Source organism: Vespula vulgaris, chromosome 11 (assembly GCF_905475345.1).
Source record: "Vespula vulgaris chromosome 11, iyVesVulg1.1, whole genome shotgun sequence".
NCBI classification, from domain to species: Eukaryota; Metazoa; Arthropoda; class Insecta; order Hymenoptera; family Vespidae; genus Vespula; species Vespula vulgaris.
This window is the reverse complement of record NC_066596.1, coordinates 2,515,001-2,532,500: the sequence shown is the minus strand read 5'-3', so window position 1 is coordinate 2,532,500 and position 17,500 is coordinate 2,515,001. Positions and strand designations below refer to the sequence as shown.

The 17,500-nt window shown below is 29.9% G+C and overlaps 1 protein-coding gene across 12 annotated transcripts in view; it reads right to left on the bottom strand.

Moving 5' to 3' along the window:
- Window positions 1-17,500, bottom strand: part of LOC127067761 (chondroitin sulfate proteoglycan 4) — an 81,845-nt gene that overhangs the window by 50,459 nt on the left and 13,886 nt on the right. For all 12 annotated transcript variants that reach the window (XM_051003084.1, XM_051003076.1, XM_051003078.1 and 9 more), the window contains one exon: window positions 8,881-9,044. In XM_051003084.1, coding sequence (XP_050859041.1) covers window positions 8,881-9,044 — 164 coding nt within the window. The remainder of the gene's footprint in view (window positions 1-8,880; window positions 9,045-17,500) is intronic.

The following is a 17,500-nucleotide window of genomic DNA, read 5'->3' as shown; positions in this document are numbered from 1 at the left end:
AGAATACCTACACAAAAGTATTATATCTTTTCTGTAAAATATGATTTAGTTTCCTTTTCTGTAAAATATGATTTATTTCTGTAAATTACAATTTAGTATTTCGTTTTGCTAATTATCATAGTTTCTCGTATCGCATTAAAGACATCGAAAAGGGACTAACCAACGTAAATTTCAAGTGAACAGAGAGTCTGCGAGGCTTGCGAATGTTTTGTCGCATCGGTAAGTTCGCCATTTCGAATTGTTCTACGATGTTTTACATTTTACTGTATCTCTTTTCTATTCTATTCGAGAGAGAGGGAAAGAAAGAGAAAGGAGACAGAGAATCTGCACTGTCAATGTATTTCCCTGAAGAAAAAAAGAGCCCCTGTGGACCGTTCCCATTTGAAAAATGTTACGTTGAACGTTCGGTATTAAATAATTTGCTTGATATCGTTGACACGATGAAATATCGGATATGTCGATCCATGAAAATAACGAAGTTTTGAAATCTTGAAATATCGTATGAAGCTAAAAGGTGGTAAAAGTATCATCTATATACATATGTATATGAATGTGTGTGTATGTGTGTGTGTGTATGTATATATGTATGCATATGTATATATTTACATTGAAATATTATACATGTTATATATGCAGAGGCCGATGCATAAATTAAAATAATATGAAGCAATCGTAAACGTTGCCAACTGAAAAAGTATCGTCCTTACGATCGATACTATGTGAAAATAATATCATGGTAATACGATATTACGATTATTTTATATCGTTAATTAATATATTATTAGATTAATAAAGAAAGTATTACATACATATATTTGACCATTGGAATATCGATCTTTTTTCATTTAGACGTTTCGATTATTTCATTCTTGAATTTTTCTTTCTGTTTTAATTAAAAATTTTCTCTTTTTCTTTCTCTCCTTTTATATACATATATATCTTTCTACGTATTCTTCTTTCTAATTATCTAATGAAATATTTAAAAATATATTACTTTTTTTTTCCCAGCGAAATTATGTGTCGATCGAAACTATGTACGTATAAAACCATCCACAACGAAAATGAAATTCTTTTAAGCGATATATCAAGCTAAACGCATTTTTTCGAACCGTTACAACGTGATAAATTATCGAGTTATGTAGTAGGAGGTAATCGACGAGGGTGAAAGTACGGGAAGGGTGCACGCCGATAAAAGTACCTTTAATCGTGACCTAAATCGTGTGATTCAAGATTACGTAGATGTTTTACTTTTCTTATTTTTTTCTTTCTTTCTATATACGCGTGAAAGCAATGCGAATTATTTGAGAATGATATTTAAAAAAAAAAAAAAAACTCTCTTTTATATATTTACCCTTCCTCTCTCTCATCATTGATGAAACTTGAAGCGATGGAAAAAAAAAGAGAAAAAAGAGAGTGGAAGAGGAAGAGAAAGAAAAAGGAAAAAAAATTGGTGGATAGGTACTTTTTATTTAAAATTAATAAACTTTTTAAATAAAACATACTGCGGATAGATATATAATCTACATATACATATACATATACATACATACATACATACGTATATATATATGTATTTTAATGTATATTTAAGAAAAGTTGAAAAGTCAGAGATTTCGAGCGATCATTGCAGTGAAAAAAATCAAATAAGCGAGAAGTACGGTTATATCGTGTTCCATTTTCTATCTCTTTCTCTCCCTCTCTCTTTCTCTTTTACTCTCTCTCGGGATTTTACGATGATTCCAGTAATAAAGGCGAACCTTCGCGCCTAGTAAATCCGAGGAGCAATGCAATGCAGGTGATGACTATGCAATACCTCATTAATATGTATAAGAAGGAGATAGAAACGACACTTCACAGTATGTAAACGCAACTTCTCTTGGTGCTTAGGTGATGTCAGGAGGCCTCCTGTAAGATTGAATGAACGAATGAACGAACAAACGAATTAACGAACGAACGAACGAACGAACGAACGAACGAACGAACATCTCGTGTTAGAATCTAAGTACCTAATGCAACTTGTGCTGACTGGAAAGTGAGCGACTTCGGGCACGATTAACTTCAGAATCGTCGGATTATCGGGCTTCTAAGTTGGAAAAGAAGCTTTTAGGATATACCTCGTGAAGTAAGAGAAAGAGTAAAAGAGATAGATAGATGGATGGATGCATGGACGGTTGGATGGATGGATGAATGGATGGATGGATGGTTGGATGGATAGATATGATAGAATGAGAAAGAGAAAGGGAGAGAGGTGGAGAGAAAGAAAGAGACAAAGAGAAAGACAGAGAAAGAAAGAAAGAAAGAGAAAGAGACAGAGAGAAAGAGAAAGAGAGAGAGAGAACATGTTGGAAATTTCCTCGTGGGGACTAGACTTGAAACGGTCGTTGCACTTTTTGTTCACCCCCTTAATCCCAGCCTTCATCCGTCTTAACGATCTTCTTAACAAATTTAATTAAGTCGACACCGCCCACTCGTTCCACCTCATCTTCTCTCTCTCTCTTTCTCTTTATCTTTCTCTCTCTCTCTATCTCTCTCTTTCTCTCTCTCTTTCTCTCTCTCTTTCCTTAGCGAAATTAGATTCGCGTGGTTTTCACGCTGAATTTGCTTGTAAGGGTACGCCATATCACGTTTGCTAAGACTATAGCTAAGGTAAGGTACGTAGGCGCCATTTTAATACAGCATCGGGGGCTAATGAACCGTGCAAGGGCTCCGTTTTAAGGGTTACGAACCCTAGGAAAGAAGGAAGCCAATTAAACCTCTTAAGTAAGTAGAACGTTGGTAGGCCGCTTGAGTGATTACTATCCTTCTCATACTTCTTAGATTGTTATTTGTGAAACTAGACTTTCTCGTCTAATATTCAGAAATTCGTAATAACTTTCTATTAACTACAATAACTTTTAAATCTCTTCTATATCTGCCTAATTGGTGAATCATTTATGTGTATATATATATATATATATATATATATATATATATATATATATATCTTAAGGGTTGCTTAAATATTAATTTTTGTTTACTATTCTTGTTCTTGTTTTTCTCTGTTTTACGTAGAATTGAAGAAACATTTATTCTCGATTAATTATAATTTAATAAGAGATACTTTAGTACGAATATTTAATATTAATTAGCATTCGTTAGTATCGGAAATTTATATAACGAAATCTTTGAAAGGTTAATTAATAAATTAATGATAAGCTTCTTCAATTATACATTCGAACGATGTTTTATAAAAAAGAAAAGAAAAATAAAAAAAAAAGAAACAAGGAAAAATAGAAGAGAAGAGATTATTATTTGAGTAATAACTAGTAACTTTTTCTTTTGTTATAACTATTATATTGTTCATTTATTTTCTGATAGACTAGATGAAAAAAAAGAAGAGAAAAAAGAAACGAAAAAACGAATAGAAAAATGAACTTTTATTCGTCAGTATCTCTCTGTTATTTGAAATTTGTATTAAAACGAAATTCGTGATATCTACTGTTGTTATATAGTAGTTATATATATATATATATATACATATATCTATGCATATATACACATACACGTACACACATATATACATATATATATAAACACTGTATGTTAACGCAAAAGTTGTGTGTCCCTCGCTTCTATAAAAGGTAGCAATGCGAAAAACACGAACGTCTGTCGAAAAATGTAAAATACGTTTCGCCACTATCGCTACGATATCGAAATAGTAATAATATAAAGGCAGCGATATTCGATACGCGTACGAAACGCCGTCGACCTAACCGATACGAAAGGTACGATAGAAATTTAGCTTTTATTACGGACGTAGCTATTCTGTGTCACGTTTCAAGATATCAAATTGTTCGAGATTCAAAAGTGCTTCCGTTTCAGAATGCATCTCTATTATTGTTATATAGTTACGTATATAGAGAGATCGATAAAAACGATAAAAATAATTATTTCTTTTATCTTTGATATTACAACGAATCCTTTTTCTTATCTAAATAATACGATAATAACAACAACTATCAACAAAAGATCCTATCGAATTATCATTTTTATATCGTTATATCGTTCTTGAGATTCATTATTATTTTTTCTTTGATATTATATAACGCGAAGTATTATCGAATGACGAATAGATTCAGAGATATGATGATAATTAAATTGAGATTTTCTTCGATGAAATACATTTATTTTATTTTGTTTTATTTTGTTTTATATGCATATAAGAAAGAATCCATTTTATCATTCTCGTCGTTATTCTTATTCGTTATTACTATTATTATTATAATAATCATTTCTTTTTCTCTTGGTATTATATAACACGAAGTATTATCAAATTTCTAATTGATTGAAAGATATGATAACAATTAGATTGAGATTTTCTTCGATGAAATACATTTTTATATATATATCAAAAGAAATTATTTTATCGTTCCTGCTATTCATTTTATTATCTCTTCTTTGAAATTATATAACACGAAATATTATCAAATTGCATATAAATCGAGATACACGATAACAATCAAATTGAGATTCTCTTTCTTTCTTTTTCGATGAAATACATTTTCACTCATGAAATTATTTAATCGTTCCTAAGATATTCACAGTTATATATCCTCTTTGAAATAATATTTCCTTCCCTTTTATAATAATAATAATATACAGTATCAATTAAATAAGAAATAAAATTTTAGATATGAAAATAATCGAACAGAGGATTTTTCAGATGAAATTCATTTTTATGTGGTATCGTTTCGTCATCTCTAGAAATTCCCTAAACACATATATATCTGTTATTAAGTTGTCCGTCTCGTGAAGGTATTTTTTCTCATTTTGTCACCGTTCTTTTCAAGAAATTGAAACGACTTCTCTCTCTCTCTTTCTCTCAGTGACTATTATCTAGTAACAGAAAGCTCCTTCAGGATTGCCCTTGACGTTCTCAGCAAGGTCCCCTATGTATCGTTGCCTATCTTCCCTTCTACTCGGTCTACTCGACAGAAGCATTTAATTTTCGCTTAACGAGTGTTCGTTCAGAGCGAAGTACCAGTAGCAGCAGCAGCAGTAGCAGCAGCAGTAGCAGCAGTAGCAGCAGCAGCAGTAGCTCGCGTTCGTTCGTTAATAACGCGGTCATTATGCACGTGAAAAATGCAATTGCTTCGCGAACACCCTACTACCACTACTATAACCACTACTACCATCATCACCACCATCACCATTACTACTACTATTGCATACTGTGTCCTTCGTGAGATTCGTTGCTTCTCGAAAAAAGTGGAGAGTGAGAGAAGAAGCGAATTCTTGTGTAATATATCTTTATATACATATACATTTGTGTGTGTATGTGTGTATGTATGTGTCTCTGTGTGTATGTCTGTGTGTGTGTGAGAGAGAGAAAGAGAGAGAGAGAGAGAGAGAGAGAGAGAGAGAGAGAGAGAGGGGAAGGGGAATGTAATTCGCGTATATCACGAAAACGCTTCTATCCGACGTGGAAATTGCATTATATCGGCTGAAACCGACATACACTGACAATGAGAGAGCGAGAGAGAGAGAAGGAGAGGGAGAGAAAAAGAGGGATAGAGATAGAGATAGAGAGAAAGAGAGAAGCATCCTTCGCAGTTTGCTGCACCTCCGCGATTAGGACATTTTAAACATTTATAAGATACTTGAAAAGGTTAACATTCGAAATGTTGCTTCTGAAACTCTATGGGATTATTTGGAGCTTCGTTACTCCGTCGAAAGTTCATCGACTTGTTTTCATCGAAAATTCTCTTCGAAGTTTCCCTCCCTCTCTCTCTTTATCTATCTATCTATCTATCTATTCTATCTATCCATCTCTTTCTTTATTTCTTTATTTATTTCCTAAAGTTTTACGTCTGTGTCTGCACGTGTACGTGTGTATCTTTTATTTTTTTGTAAAACAGATAGAATTATTCTTTTAGGTCGATCGATCTTTAGTCGATTTAAATGTAACGGTGAAAAGAAGAAAAGAAAAGGGAACGAACGAAAAAGAAAGAAAGAAAGAAAGGAAAAATGAAAAGGAGAAAAAATATTCGAGAGATCGATTAGGAAATAAATTTAAAGAGAAACGTGCCAAGGTAAAAGCACGGTTTTACCTTCCACCGGCTGGTAGAAAAATCGAGGACTTGTTTTAATTATTTATCGTTTCGTTAGTCGTGAAAATCACGACTGTGTAAGTAAACGTGAGAAATTAGAGAAGGAAAGTAAAGGAAAGGAAACGAAAGGAAAGGAAACTGCTGCCGGCAGTGGTACCTACAGTTTATGCTTGCAAAAGCGTCGTCATTGGATTGAAATTGCGGGGGATGGTAAAACGGAGTTGATAAAAAGGTCCGAGTTTTCGTCCTTTCGCGATGAATGAAAAAGTGAAATTACACGAAGCTTGGAATTACATGGATTTGAGGTACCGATAGAGAGACATTACGTGCTCTCTTTCTTTCTCTTTTCATCCCTTCCCCTTTTTTTTCTCTCCTTTTTTTCTCTATAGAGTATGTATATCTTCAATATTTTATTTTCATATTTTCTCACTCTCACTTTTTCTTTTTTTTGCTCTCACGTACATTCAGTAAATGAATATGCAAAGACTTTTGAAATAGATTTATCTCTCTATATTTATATTTTATTTGTATGGTATATAATATTATATTATAAGTAAATACGATAGTTAGATATTAAATTTGTTCATTTATTAATTAAAACGCGAGATTATTTAATACTTCGTAATTCCTTCCGTTTATTTTTTCTTTTTTTATTTTCTGTTTTTTCTCTTTCTTGTTTCTTTTTCATTTTATATACGTATACATTCTATAAGTGATCGTAAAGAGACTTACCTATCTATTCATATTTTTCTGTTTATTATCTTTATATTAGATAAGGCATATACGATTATTACAATTGTTTATTTTTTTAGTAATTGATAATATTATTACAAATTTTTACTTATCTTTTTAATATTTCATTTATCTATTTTCTTTGATAAATCGATATTAAAAAATTAAACATGTCTATTTATCTACATCATTTCGATAATTGTTATCATAATTATAATAATTCAACTGCTTATCTCTTTTTTATATATTAATGTAATTATCTTTTTCTTTACTTTTCCTTCCTTTCTCTTTCCCTCGTTTCATTCATTTCGAAATTGTAACAATCTAATCCTGTTTACTGAGAACATACGTACTTATGTGTCACGGAGTAGAATAATTTAAATCACGCGGAGGTGGCAGAAAGTTGTTTTTTTTTCCAGAGAAAAAGGGAAGGAGAAAAAAAAAGAAAGAAAGGCAAAGCGAAAGCAACATAGAAAAAAAAATACAAAATAAAAAAATAGGAGCGAACTATCTAGTGTGACAAAAAAAAAGGAAAGAAAGAAAAAAATAAATATAAAAAATAGAAAAAAAAGGAGGAAAAAAATTTGAAAATCCCGTGCCAAAGCTTCTTTCACTCGAGCGAATCCGACCGAAACATCGTGCTATGCTTTCAAAGGATAAAGAAGTTCCTTTTTTGTGGAATACTAAAGTATTATTACCGAATGTTATTTATGTAGATTTTCTCGGTGTAATATAAACTCCGTAAAACTTCCAACAAAATACATAGGCAAATATAAACGAACGTTCGCTTTATTTCTCTCTCTCTCTCTCTCTCTCTCTCTCTCTCTCTTTCCTTCTTCCTATTTCTCTCTTTTTTTTTTATTTTATTACTTCATAAGTTGGTTCTCTTCGCAACTTCCGATCTCGTAGCGAACACGAGACACTTCCGAAGATATCTATGGCGTATAAAACGCGTTATCCGATATCTCTCGATATCTCTCGAAAATATTAGAATTTTAAATGCGATCGAGAGCGACGATAAAGGTCGTACACGTTTCTCCTTATATATATATATATATATATATATATATATATATATATATATATATATGTATGTATGTATGTATGTATGTATGTATAGAGGAATTTTCATTTAAGTGGAACAGAACATTTAAAATATTTTCATTTCTTAAGATTATACAATCCTATTCAAAGGAATGATTCAAAAGATATTAAGAATAATTCTTATTACAAACAAAAAATACAAGAAGAAGGAATATAATACAAAACACGTAATATTTCCATAATAATAATAACAACACGAAAGGATATAATAATAGTGATTAAAAGTACAAAGAAATTATTCATTATAAATAATAATAATGATAATAATCGACATCTTGTACAATGATATCATTATTAAGATAATGAAATATTTAAATCGTAAATTATTTTTCTTTTTTCTTTTAGGAACAATAAGTATATTAATAAAAACATTGTCACTCTTCTTGGGATCAAAGAGTTTCAAACCTTTTATATAGTTTTTTCTTTCTTTTTTCTTTTTTCTTTTTCCTCTCTCTCTCTCTCTCTTTCACTCTGTTAGTAGGTATCATCAAAAGCGAGATAAGATTCAAGTGCTTGGAGTTAGATGAAACACCCTGTATATATCGTCGTGTTTCAGACGCGCATCGGCCCTTTTAAAAGGGATAACCTTGTGGTGCCTTGCATAGCGTAAAGATATTTTTCTCGTCGCGAGCTTTCATATTTCTTTTTTTTTAAATCTGTTTTTCTATCTTTTTTGTTTTTTGTTTTGTATTTTGTTTAGTTTTACTTTCTTTTTTTCATTACCTCAAAGAGAAATAGATGTATAGAGATAGAGATAGATAGAGACAAAAAAAAGAGACAGAAAAAGAGAGAGAGAAAGAAAGAAAGAGTCTAATTCTTTGGCACGAGAGAAAGCTGACAGCCGTGGAATAGCACGTGCGGCCATTTAACGACGAAACGACAGCTCAACGAAGACCCTCGAAGAACACAGAAGGCCTATTAATAGAAGTTAAGAAACGAGTTAGGGCAAACGAACCTTCAATCTGCCTGCTTCCAGTTTGATCAGGCAGTAATCCGTCTTGCCGGCAGCCAATAGCAGCATCGCATCAGAAAGATGAGTTCGAAAGCGGAAACTGATGTCAGTTGCACCCTTGGCCTCTTGAACTGGAAGATGGATGTAACTTGCTCCGTAAAATGATACTGGAAATTTTCAAACACAAATATAATGGCGTTATTTTAAATTTATATATCATTATTATGAAGTGATCATTGATAAAAGAATATATTCATATCGATTCATTGTGTTGATTGCGTTTCTTTTTCTTTTTCTTCTTTTTCTTTCTTTTCGGGAGATATAATGTAACGTAAGTATATATCGAAATATCGTATTCGCGTTTAGTAGTTTTATGATTATATTGCAAGTGTAAGTGCATTAAAGTGCATTATTAGTAACGCTTAATCATTGTGATTAAATCTTTTGTTAGATATATTGCATGTTGGTATATTGAAATATTGTTTTTGTTTTTTATGTATCATACATTTTTACGAAATAGCTGTTACAAAATGTTATAAAATTTTTTACCACGTATTAGAATATTCCATCTATTCTAACATATTTCTATGAATGCATTATCAACTATTATTCGGCTGACATTTGGAAATGCATTGCACACATATTTAATTCCATCGAAAATATTTATGTATGTACAAATATATATATGTATATTTATTTATGCATTATCGATGATTATATGTTCAATATATATATTTTTTATATATTTTTATTTGATGAAATGTAGTAAAATATGTATTGCATATATTCGAACGAATCTTATGCTTAAGTAGATATCTACATGTATAAGTTCTCAAGGGTAGTACAGTTTTCTTATATATTTTTCTGAGAGTAACGAAAGCAAATTCTAAACCATATTCTAGCTTGGGTCGAGGAAATGGAAAGAGTACTTGAGGAAAGGGAAGAACGTGGTATTCCTTTCGACAAGGTTCTCTTGGAATTTCTGTTGGTGATCCTTTAAAGATCGAGAAATTTGAGAAATACGATCGATCATATATCATAATTCTATGTTATTATAACGAACAAACATTTTTCTCCTTTGATAATTTTTCTCTTTGATTACTTATTCACTTATTGATAATATGTACCATAAATATTTAATGATTAATATACATATATATTTTTATTCGAAAATATTTCAATATTTCAATTATAACTCGTTTCCTTTCCTTTTTTTAATTTAATTACTCATATTAAATTAAGAAAAAAAAATAAACTGTGTGTATGAAAAAAAAAAAAACAAACTGTCTGCTTGCAAATACGATTTATGATAAGAACGATGATGTATCGTAAAAAAAATCATACATTTTTTCCAAAAATATTTTTTTACAATCTCTTATTTCATCTTCAAGAATAATATTAATTATTCTATATGTATATATTTTTTTTGTTTTCGTTTAATCGTTCATATTAAATCACTTTTTTTTCTTTACAAAAATGTTTGCGTTTTGGCACGATTATGATAAAAGGACCATTCGGTGAAGTATTGAAAATAAAATCGATAACTTCAATTTAATTTCATAAAAAGTTTCTCCTTACATATATATATATATATATATATATATATATATATATATATATATAAATATAAGAAGAAGAAAATGAAGAAGAAGAAGAAGAAGAAGAAGAAGAAGAAAGAAAGGACTGAAATAGTCAAGTATAGTAGTCAAGTTTCCTTCCGGAGTCTTTATTATTATCTAGTCCCTTTTCTTTCCTTTCATTTCTCTTAAAAAGGAAATTTATTTAATATTATGCCGCGGAAAGTTTGGTAAATGAGAGAAATCAAGCCCCGTATCTTCCCGTTCCTCTTCCTTATGATTCAAAAACCCCGTAAACAGATGCGAAGCCAGAAGCGATTCTGCGAATCTTCGAAAGTTTCAAAGTTCGCCTATCTTATTTATTCGAAGGTAAAGCTTAGATATCCGAAGCACGCCGCATAGATTTTTGTGTTATTCGGTGATTCAAAGGGTCAAAATAAGGGTGACGTTTTGAATTTATTTAAATGTAGGGAAATAATAGAAAGAATAATTTCTTTATTTAATTTCTTTCTCATTTCTTTTCTCTTTTTATTCCTTTTCTTTTTCTCTCTCACTCTACCTTCTCTTTTTCTTCTTTTTTTTTCTCTTTCTCTTACTACGTTCGTTTAAATCAAACGACAGGGCTTGGATTCATCGTAAAAATGAATCTCTAATTTATTCGAAATCAACTTGCGAATAAGGAAGAAAAAGAAAAGAAAAAAGAAAAGGAAATTAAGAAAGATGGAAAAATTTTTTAAGATTGCGATTTATCTTTTTCTGCTTTTTCTTTTTTCTTTTCTTGTTTGACGTAATTAGAATGTTAAAGTAACGTTTAATACGATTAATCGATTCAATTGATTTTGATTAGATAATATTTAATCGAATTGTTTCGTAAGAGATTGAACCAACTGATTTTTTTTTAATTTATCGATCCCTAGTAGAACTGATTATGATTATGTTTATCGTTCGAATTAAATTGATTTAATAAAGAATAAATTAATATCGAACGATCTATATACAAATATTTTCAACTTTAATCTAGTTAAAAATTTGACGTACAGATTATTATGAGAACCCGTACGTCATTTTTATTCACCCCCATCGTACGTTATAGTTCCTGTCGAAAATTTTCAAATTTATTCGCAAACTTTTCTTCGAACGATATAACGATCGGACTCGGAATCTACGTGATTTTTTTACCCTCCTTTTTCTTTTTTCTTTTCTTTTCTCTTTTTCATTTTTTTTCGTTCCTTCCTCTCTTTAACATCGTATCTCTCGACGACGAAACTCCCTGTCGATTCGCAAATGTTAACGTCCAACAAGGAAAAATGATTCGTGGCGACGAAGAATAATCGATGGTACGTGCGTAGCCTTTAACAAAGTTGAATTCCTTTTTTATCCATGCCGAAAGAAATCCGCTTTTTCAGGATAAATTACCGTCATGAAAATATCACGAATCTGATTGTTCATTATTTTATTATTCATTCAAAATTACGAATAAAATTTATAAGTTCTTTCGAATAATTTAACATGAATATCATAATTTTGTTAAAACATATATATATATATATATATATATATATATATATATATATTTATAAAAAGAGAGAGAGAGAGAGAAAATTCAATGAATAAATATATGTAATGTACTGAGAATCATTAATGTTTATGAATTTTATATAAAAATCAAAGATATTATTGGTATATCGTTATTTAAAAAATTAACATTTCACACGAAAAATATCAATAAAACTTTTTGATAAAATGTTTACTTTTTACGTCTCTTTCTCTCTCTCTCTCTTTCTCTCTGTTTGTCTCTTTATTTTTATTTAAAATTTTTAATTTGCTTTATACAGTGTATTAATCTTTTTACACTTACAAATTCAGAGCATTTTGTACATTAATGTTAATATATATATTATATGCTTCTAAAGTAAACACACACACACATGTATATATATTTATACGATTTAGTAGATATGTCGTTTCAAAAATTAATATGATCCCAGGAAGTACTTATATCTGTAAGAATTTTTAATAAGAAGTATATTTGCTTCGTTGGTTTCTACTTATTTATTTAATTATTATAATTCTTTGTATTATATATATATATATATATATATATATATATATATATATATATATATGTAGTTTTTATACATTTATAATAATCTCACGTGTTGAGAAAATATTTTTAATTGAAGGAAAATTTTCGGATTTTAGATAGATCTTTTATAAGTAAGTGTTAAACGTTTACAAGAGTAGCATATCTTGTAGTAAATGAAAAAACAGGGTCCTGAGAGAAAGATTTATACTTGGTGTTCGTAAATGATCTAAGAACGTGTTCAAGTACGTGGAACAACTGCACGCGCCATTAAGTCTGAAGAAACTCCTCTCTCTCTTTCTCTCTCTCTCATTCTCTCTCTCTTTTTGTGCACTAGAACTTACATAGAAACATTAACGTCGATTTCAAATCGATCTCCATGTCGAAACTCGCATTTTCGCAGTTCATTGCTCTATAGTGTTCTCTACAATTCGCATTATTCCGAAATCATATTATCTGTACATATATACACACACACATATATATATATATATACATATAATATAAGTACGTACACAATACATTTTAGTTATGTGTATAAATGTAGCCACAGTATTTCAGAACTATGGGTATGTATTAACAAAGAAATATATTCTAGGTGATTTAATATTATTAGAATTATGTTATTTTAATTACTAATAATTATATTCATATTAATTAATAATAATAATAATAATAATAATAATAATAATAATAATAATAATAATAATAATAATAATAATAATATAAATATATGTATATAAAAAAGTATTTCTAAAAACAATAAATTTAAAACTATATAATAATTATATTTTTAATTTCTAATTTTCTCTAGTACTCGTTAACATATATAACACATATAACAATAAACTCGAATATGCAATGATAACCATAACAACAACAACAACAACAACAACAATAAATCAGATGAACAATCAATAAATAACTAATGAAATTTCTTAAATTCATAGTTGAGAAATTTCCTAATGAAGATTAGGTCGTGTAACTACTATGCAGATAGTGTATGTATAGTTAGTTACACAGAAATATACGATTGTATGAATTTGACCGGAACTGGATAGGCGGAAAACGCGCGTTCGTACGTGTAATCGATGATTCCATTAAACTACCAACCAAAAATGCGAATTTTGTGTCTTTCTCTTTGTAGTTCATTACACGTTTGGCCATCTGAACGAGTTTTGGGGAAACGGACGTGCGTACGTCTAAGTGACGGATTAGCCAGACAAATGAAAAGTGATCGCTCCGATGCGTTTTCCGATATTCGTCGTGTGTTGATTTTTGGGAAGGTTTGGTTCACTCGCGAAAAGCCAGGAAACAAGAGCACGAGAGAAAAAAATAGAGAAAGAGACATGGATATAGAAAGAGAGAGAGAGAGAGAGAGAGAGATGGTAATATAAAACTGCTGCTCATCCTGCTACTAACACTCTTTTCACTATCCAAACGCAGTATGTGCGTTTATTCGCATTGCTGATCGGAAGTAAAATTGATACGCAAGAATGCACCAATGGTTTCGTGTTAGATCAATATGAAACACTAGAATGATATTTTCTAAAAAAGAATTTAATTTACCGCCTTTAACCAACACAACTTCGATCTCGAAAGAGTTTGTCTATTGAATAAGAGAAGTAGTCATGTTACACTCACAAAGTTTCCTTTCAGCTTTCGTGAATCCAATAGTGAATAAAAGGAATATATATATATATATATATATATATATATATATATATATATATATATAGGCAATTAGTATAACAGATTCTTTTTTTTAATAGAGAATTCTAGTATTGGCTCAGATATATGAAACTACCATTGAAAGAATTTTTTCAAAGTGTTTCTAATTTTTCGAACATTCAATCTAAATTTTCAAATATCGCCGACGGCTCTTTTTTGTATATTTCGAGTCAATCTGTTGTTAAATCTCTATCGATCGTGAGAATATATATATATATGTGTGTGTGTGTGTGTGAGAAAAAGAGAGTATGCACGTAGTATGCACACGTACGTTTTGTGATATTACCAAAACACAGAGTATTGCCAGAAATAAATAGTGCATTATTGAACTGGATAATCCATAGCAATTATTGATATTGCAATGTTAATTTTATTTCCTGTATATATGTTCTTAATAATATATCTATTTCCTTTTATTTTGGATGTGATTTTTATAATTAGTTTAATAATGCTTTAAGTCGAGTCCAATCATATACACTCAAAGACACACACATATTTATATATATTTGTTTATAGATAAATTCTTTATACTTGTTTTATTTATTATCATAATAATAATTGCAAAAATTGAAGTTACTTTATTGCAGATATATATATATATATATATATATATATATATATATATATATACGCAATCTTATCCTTTTGTTTTCACTAACGTTTTGCATTTTACATTTACTTCTCCATGCAATCGAATTTATATAACCGTGATAGCAGAATGAATATGCTCGTAATTAATATACTAATACCGTCACATCCCAGCTACAGGAGAAATTATCTTTCGTAATTTAATAGCAATACATCAATCGTGTCCGCAATTTCGTATTTGCTCGAGGCAAATGGTGTATCGCCATACATCGTGTTCGGAAAATCAATTTTCATCGATATTTCCTCGATCGTCTACATACACACATATACATATACATAGCTATACACATACATGGATATATATATACACATATATATACACATATATCTAGGTATATAACTAACCATTTCGATCGAGGTGGATTGCCTTTGTTCAATCTTGTCACCGTGCGAAAGGTATCGAAATTGTAACGTTTTACTATTTATTACAAAACGCCCGTTGTATGCTTCAATGCAAATAGAAATACAAATGTGAATATTTATAGAGAAACCGGCATATTATGTTCACGTGAATGGTCCTTGAAAACGAGTGCTTGTTAGGTACTTCTACGAAGAAGTAACGTTCGAAGTTCAACTGAAAACTCGTTCGTTGTGTTATTGCAAATGGAGTTAGTCGTAGATAACTCGTTGTCCTAGGTAATGTTAAGTGCTGCTTCGTTAACTGATAAAGATAAAAAGGGGTGGAGGGACAAATTTTTTTTAACGCATACTATTACCATACTCGAATGAGCATAAATAATTAATATCGTGAAAAAACAGAAAGAAGAAGAAAAAGTAGGAATAAAAATGAATTGAACAAAAATCCAAAAAAAAAAGAAAGAAAAAAATATACGTAGTAAAACAAAAACATTATTTTTCTTATCTAAATCCGAATAAAACCATTACGCGATATTTGTAAGTTCGTTCAACTCCATGTCCCTATAGATAAATTGTCTCCGTATTTGAAATGTTTATTAACGAAACCTTTCAGTTTCGTGACGTGTTACTCGTCCTATCTCGGTTAGCATAATTAAATACGTCGGTGACGTTTTTATTCGGTTTCTCATTGGGCTATGTCCCATGGGCCGACCATACGTTTGATCGTTCGTTTCTGTCGATCATGATTAAACGAAAAAAGAAATGAAAGATAACAAACAACTAAAAAAAACAGAAAGAAAAAAAAGAAATAGGAAGAAGAAAAAATAGAAACAAAAATAAAAAATTGGGAATGCAAAATAAACTGTCGGTCTGGTTACTTGTTTGTTTGGCAGGTTAATTTTGTTATTTAAGTATTTTATCGGAATTGCTCATATTCACTGTGTCATAATAATTATTAGATTATCAAATATGCATATATATATATACTTTGGGATAATTATATAATTAATAAATGATGTATATTATTTTGATCGTACAGACAAAATTGTTTTTCTTTATCCGATCGTGTTTTTGATAATCGAAAACGATGATTAAAAATATCGACAATATACCATAATAATGAAAATTAATCATCCACCCAAAGATATGGTCGAGAATCTCGATTATCTTCCGCGTTAATTGGGGAACAAGAGAATAATGGCCTTTCTTTAGTTATCGTATCATTCGCCATCTAGGTACTCCCAGTTTGATATATGATCCAACGGGATAAATTATTCATTATGTTAAACTTCGTTCGAATAAAGAATTTTTTTCGATTCTTTTATAATCGATTCTCAACCTTCGACATTCCTTTAATGTTCATACCTTGATATACGTGAAATATCGATTATAGTGTATTTTCTGGTATTATCCATTCGTTTGTAACACGATAAAAGCTGTATAAACGGATTAACGAGACCTGTATTACATGAGAAGGATAAACGAAAGACATGAAAATGCGTTCAATCGGAAAACGAGAAACCCTTCGATATACTATTGCTCTGTCCACTGTAAAAAGAATTTAACGTTTCTTTTATCTTTTTGTTTCTTTTCGTTTTCTTTCTTTCTTTCTTTTTTTTTTCTTTTCTTTTTTTTTATAATAAGCATTGTCGAGAAATCCAGTAAGAAAAAGTCGCTTCAGATTTCTTATCCTTCAGTTTTTCAGTATCAAAAGAGAAGATAGATAGATGGATAGATAGATAGATAAAGAGATAGATAGATAAAGAGACAGAGAGAGAAAGAGAAAGAGAGAAAATCGAACTGTCTGAAGGGAGTTCAAAGTACGATAATCCGAGAGATCGAAAGAATCTTTTTATCCTAGTTTTTTTTTTATTTCTTTAATTCTTTTTTTTCATTTCCTTAATTTTTTTTACTTTAGTTTCTCTCCCTTCTTCTTTCTTTATTATTTTTTTTTTTATTTCAACTTCGACCAGATGAATTAACCCTTCGAATTTCTCATTATTTTTAGAACCTTTCGAATTCTGGATTACTAATAAGAGATAAATAAATAAATTAATCAATAGATAAATAATTTCAATTTAAATATTGTAAAAGTAAACAATTTCTTTGCACTTTAGATTAAAATAATCATAATCTCATTGAATTCTCCACAATGATTCTTAGAATGAAAAAAAGAAAAGAAGAAAGTAAATGAAGACCAAAAAAAAAGAAAAAGAAAAAAAAAGAA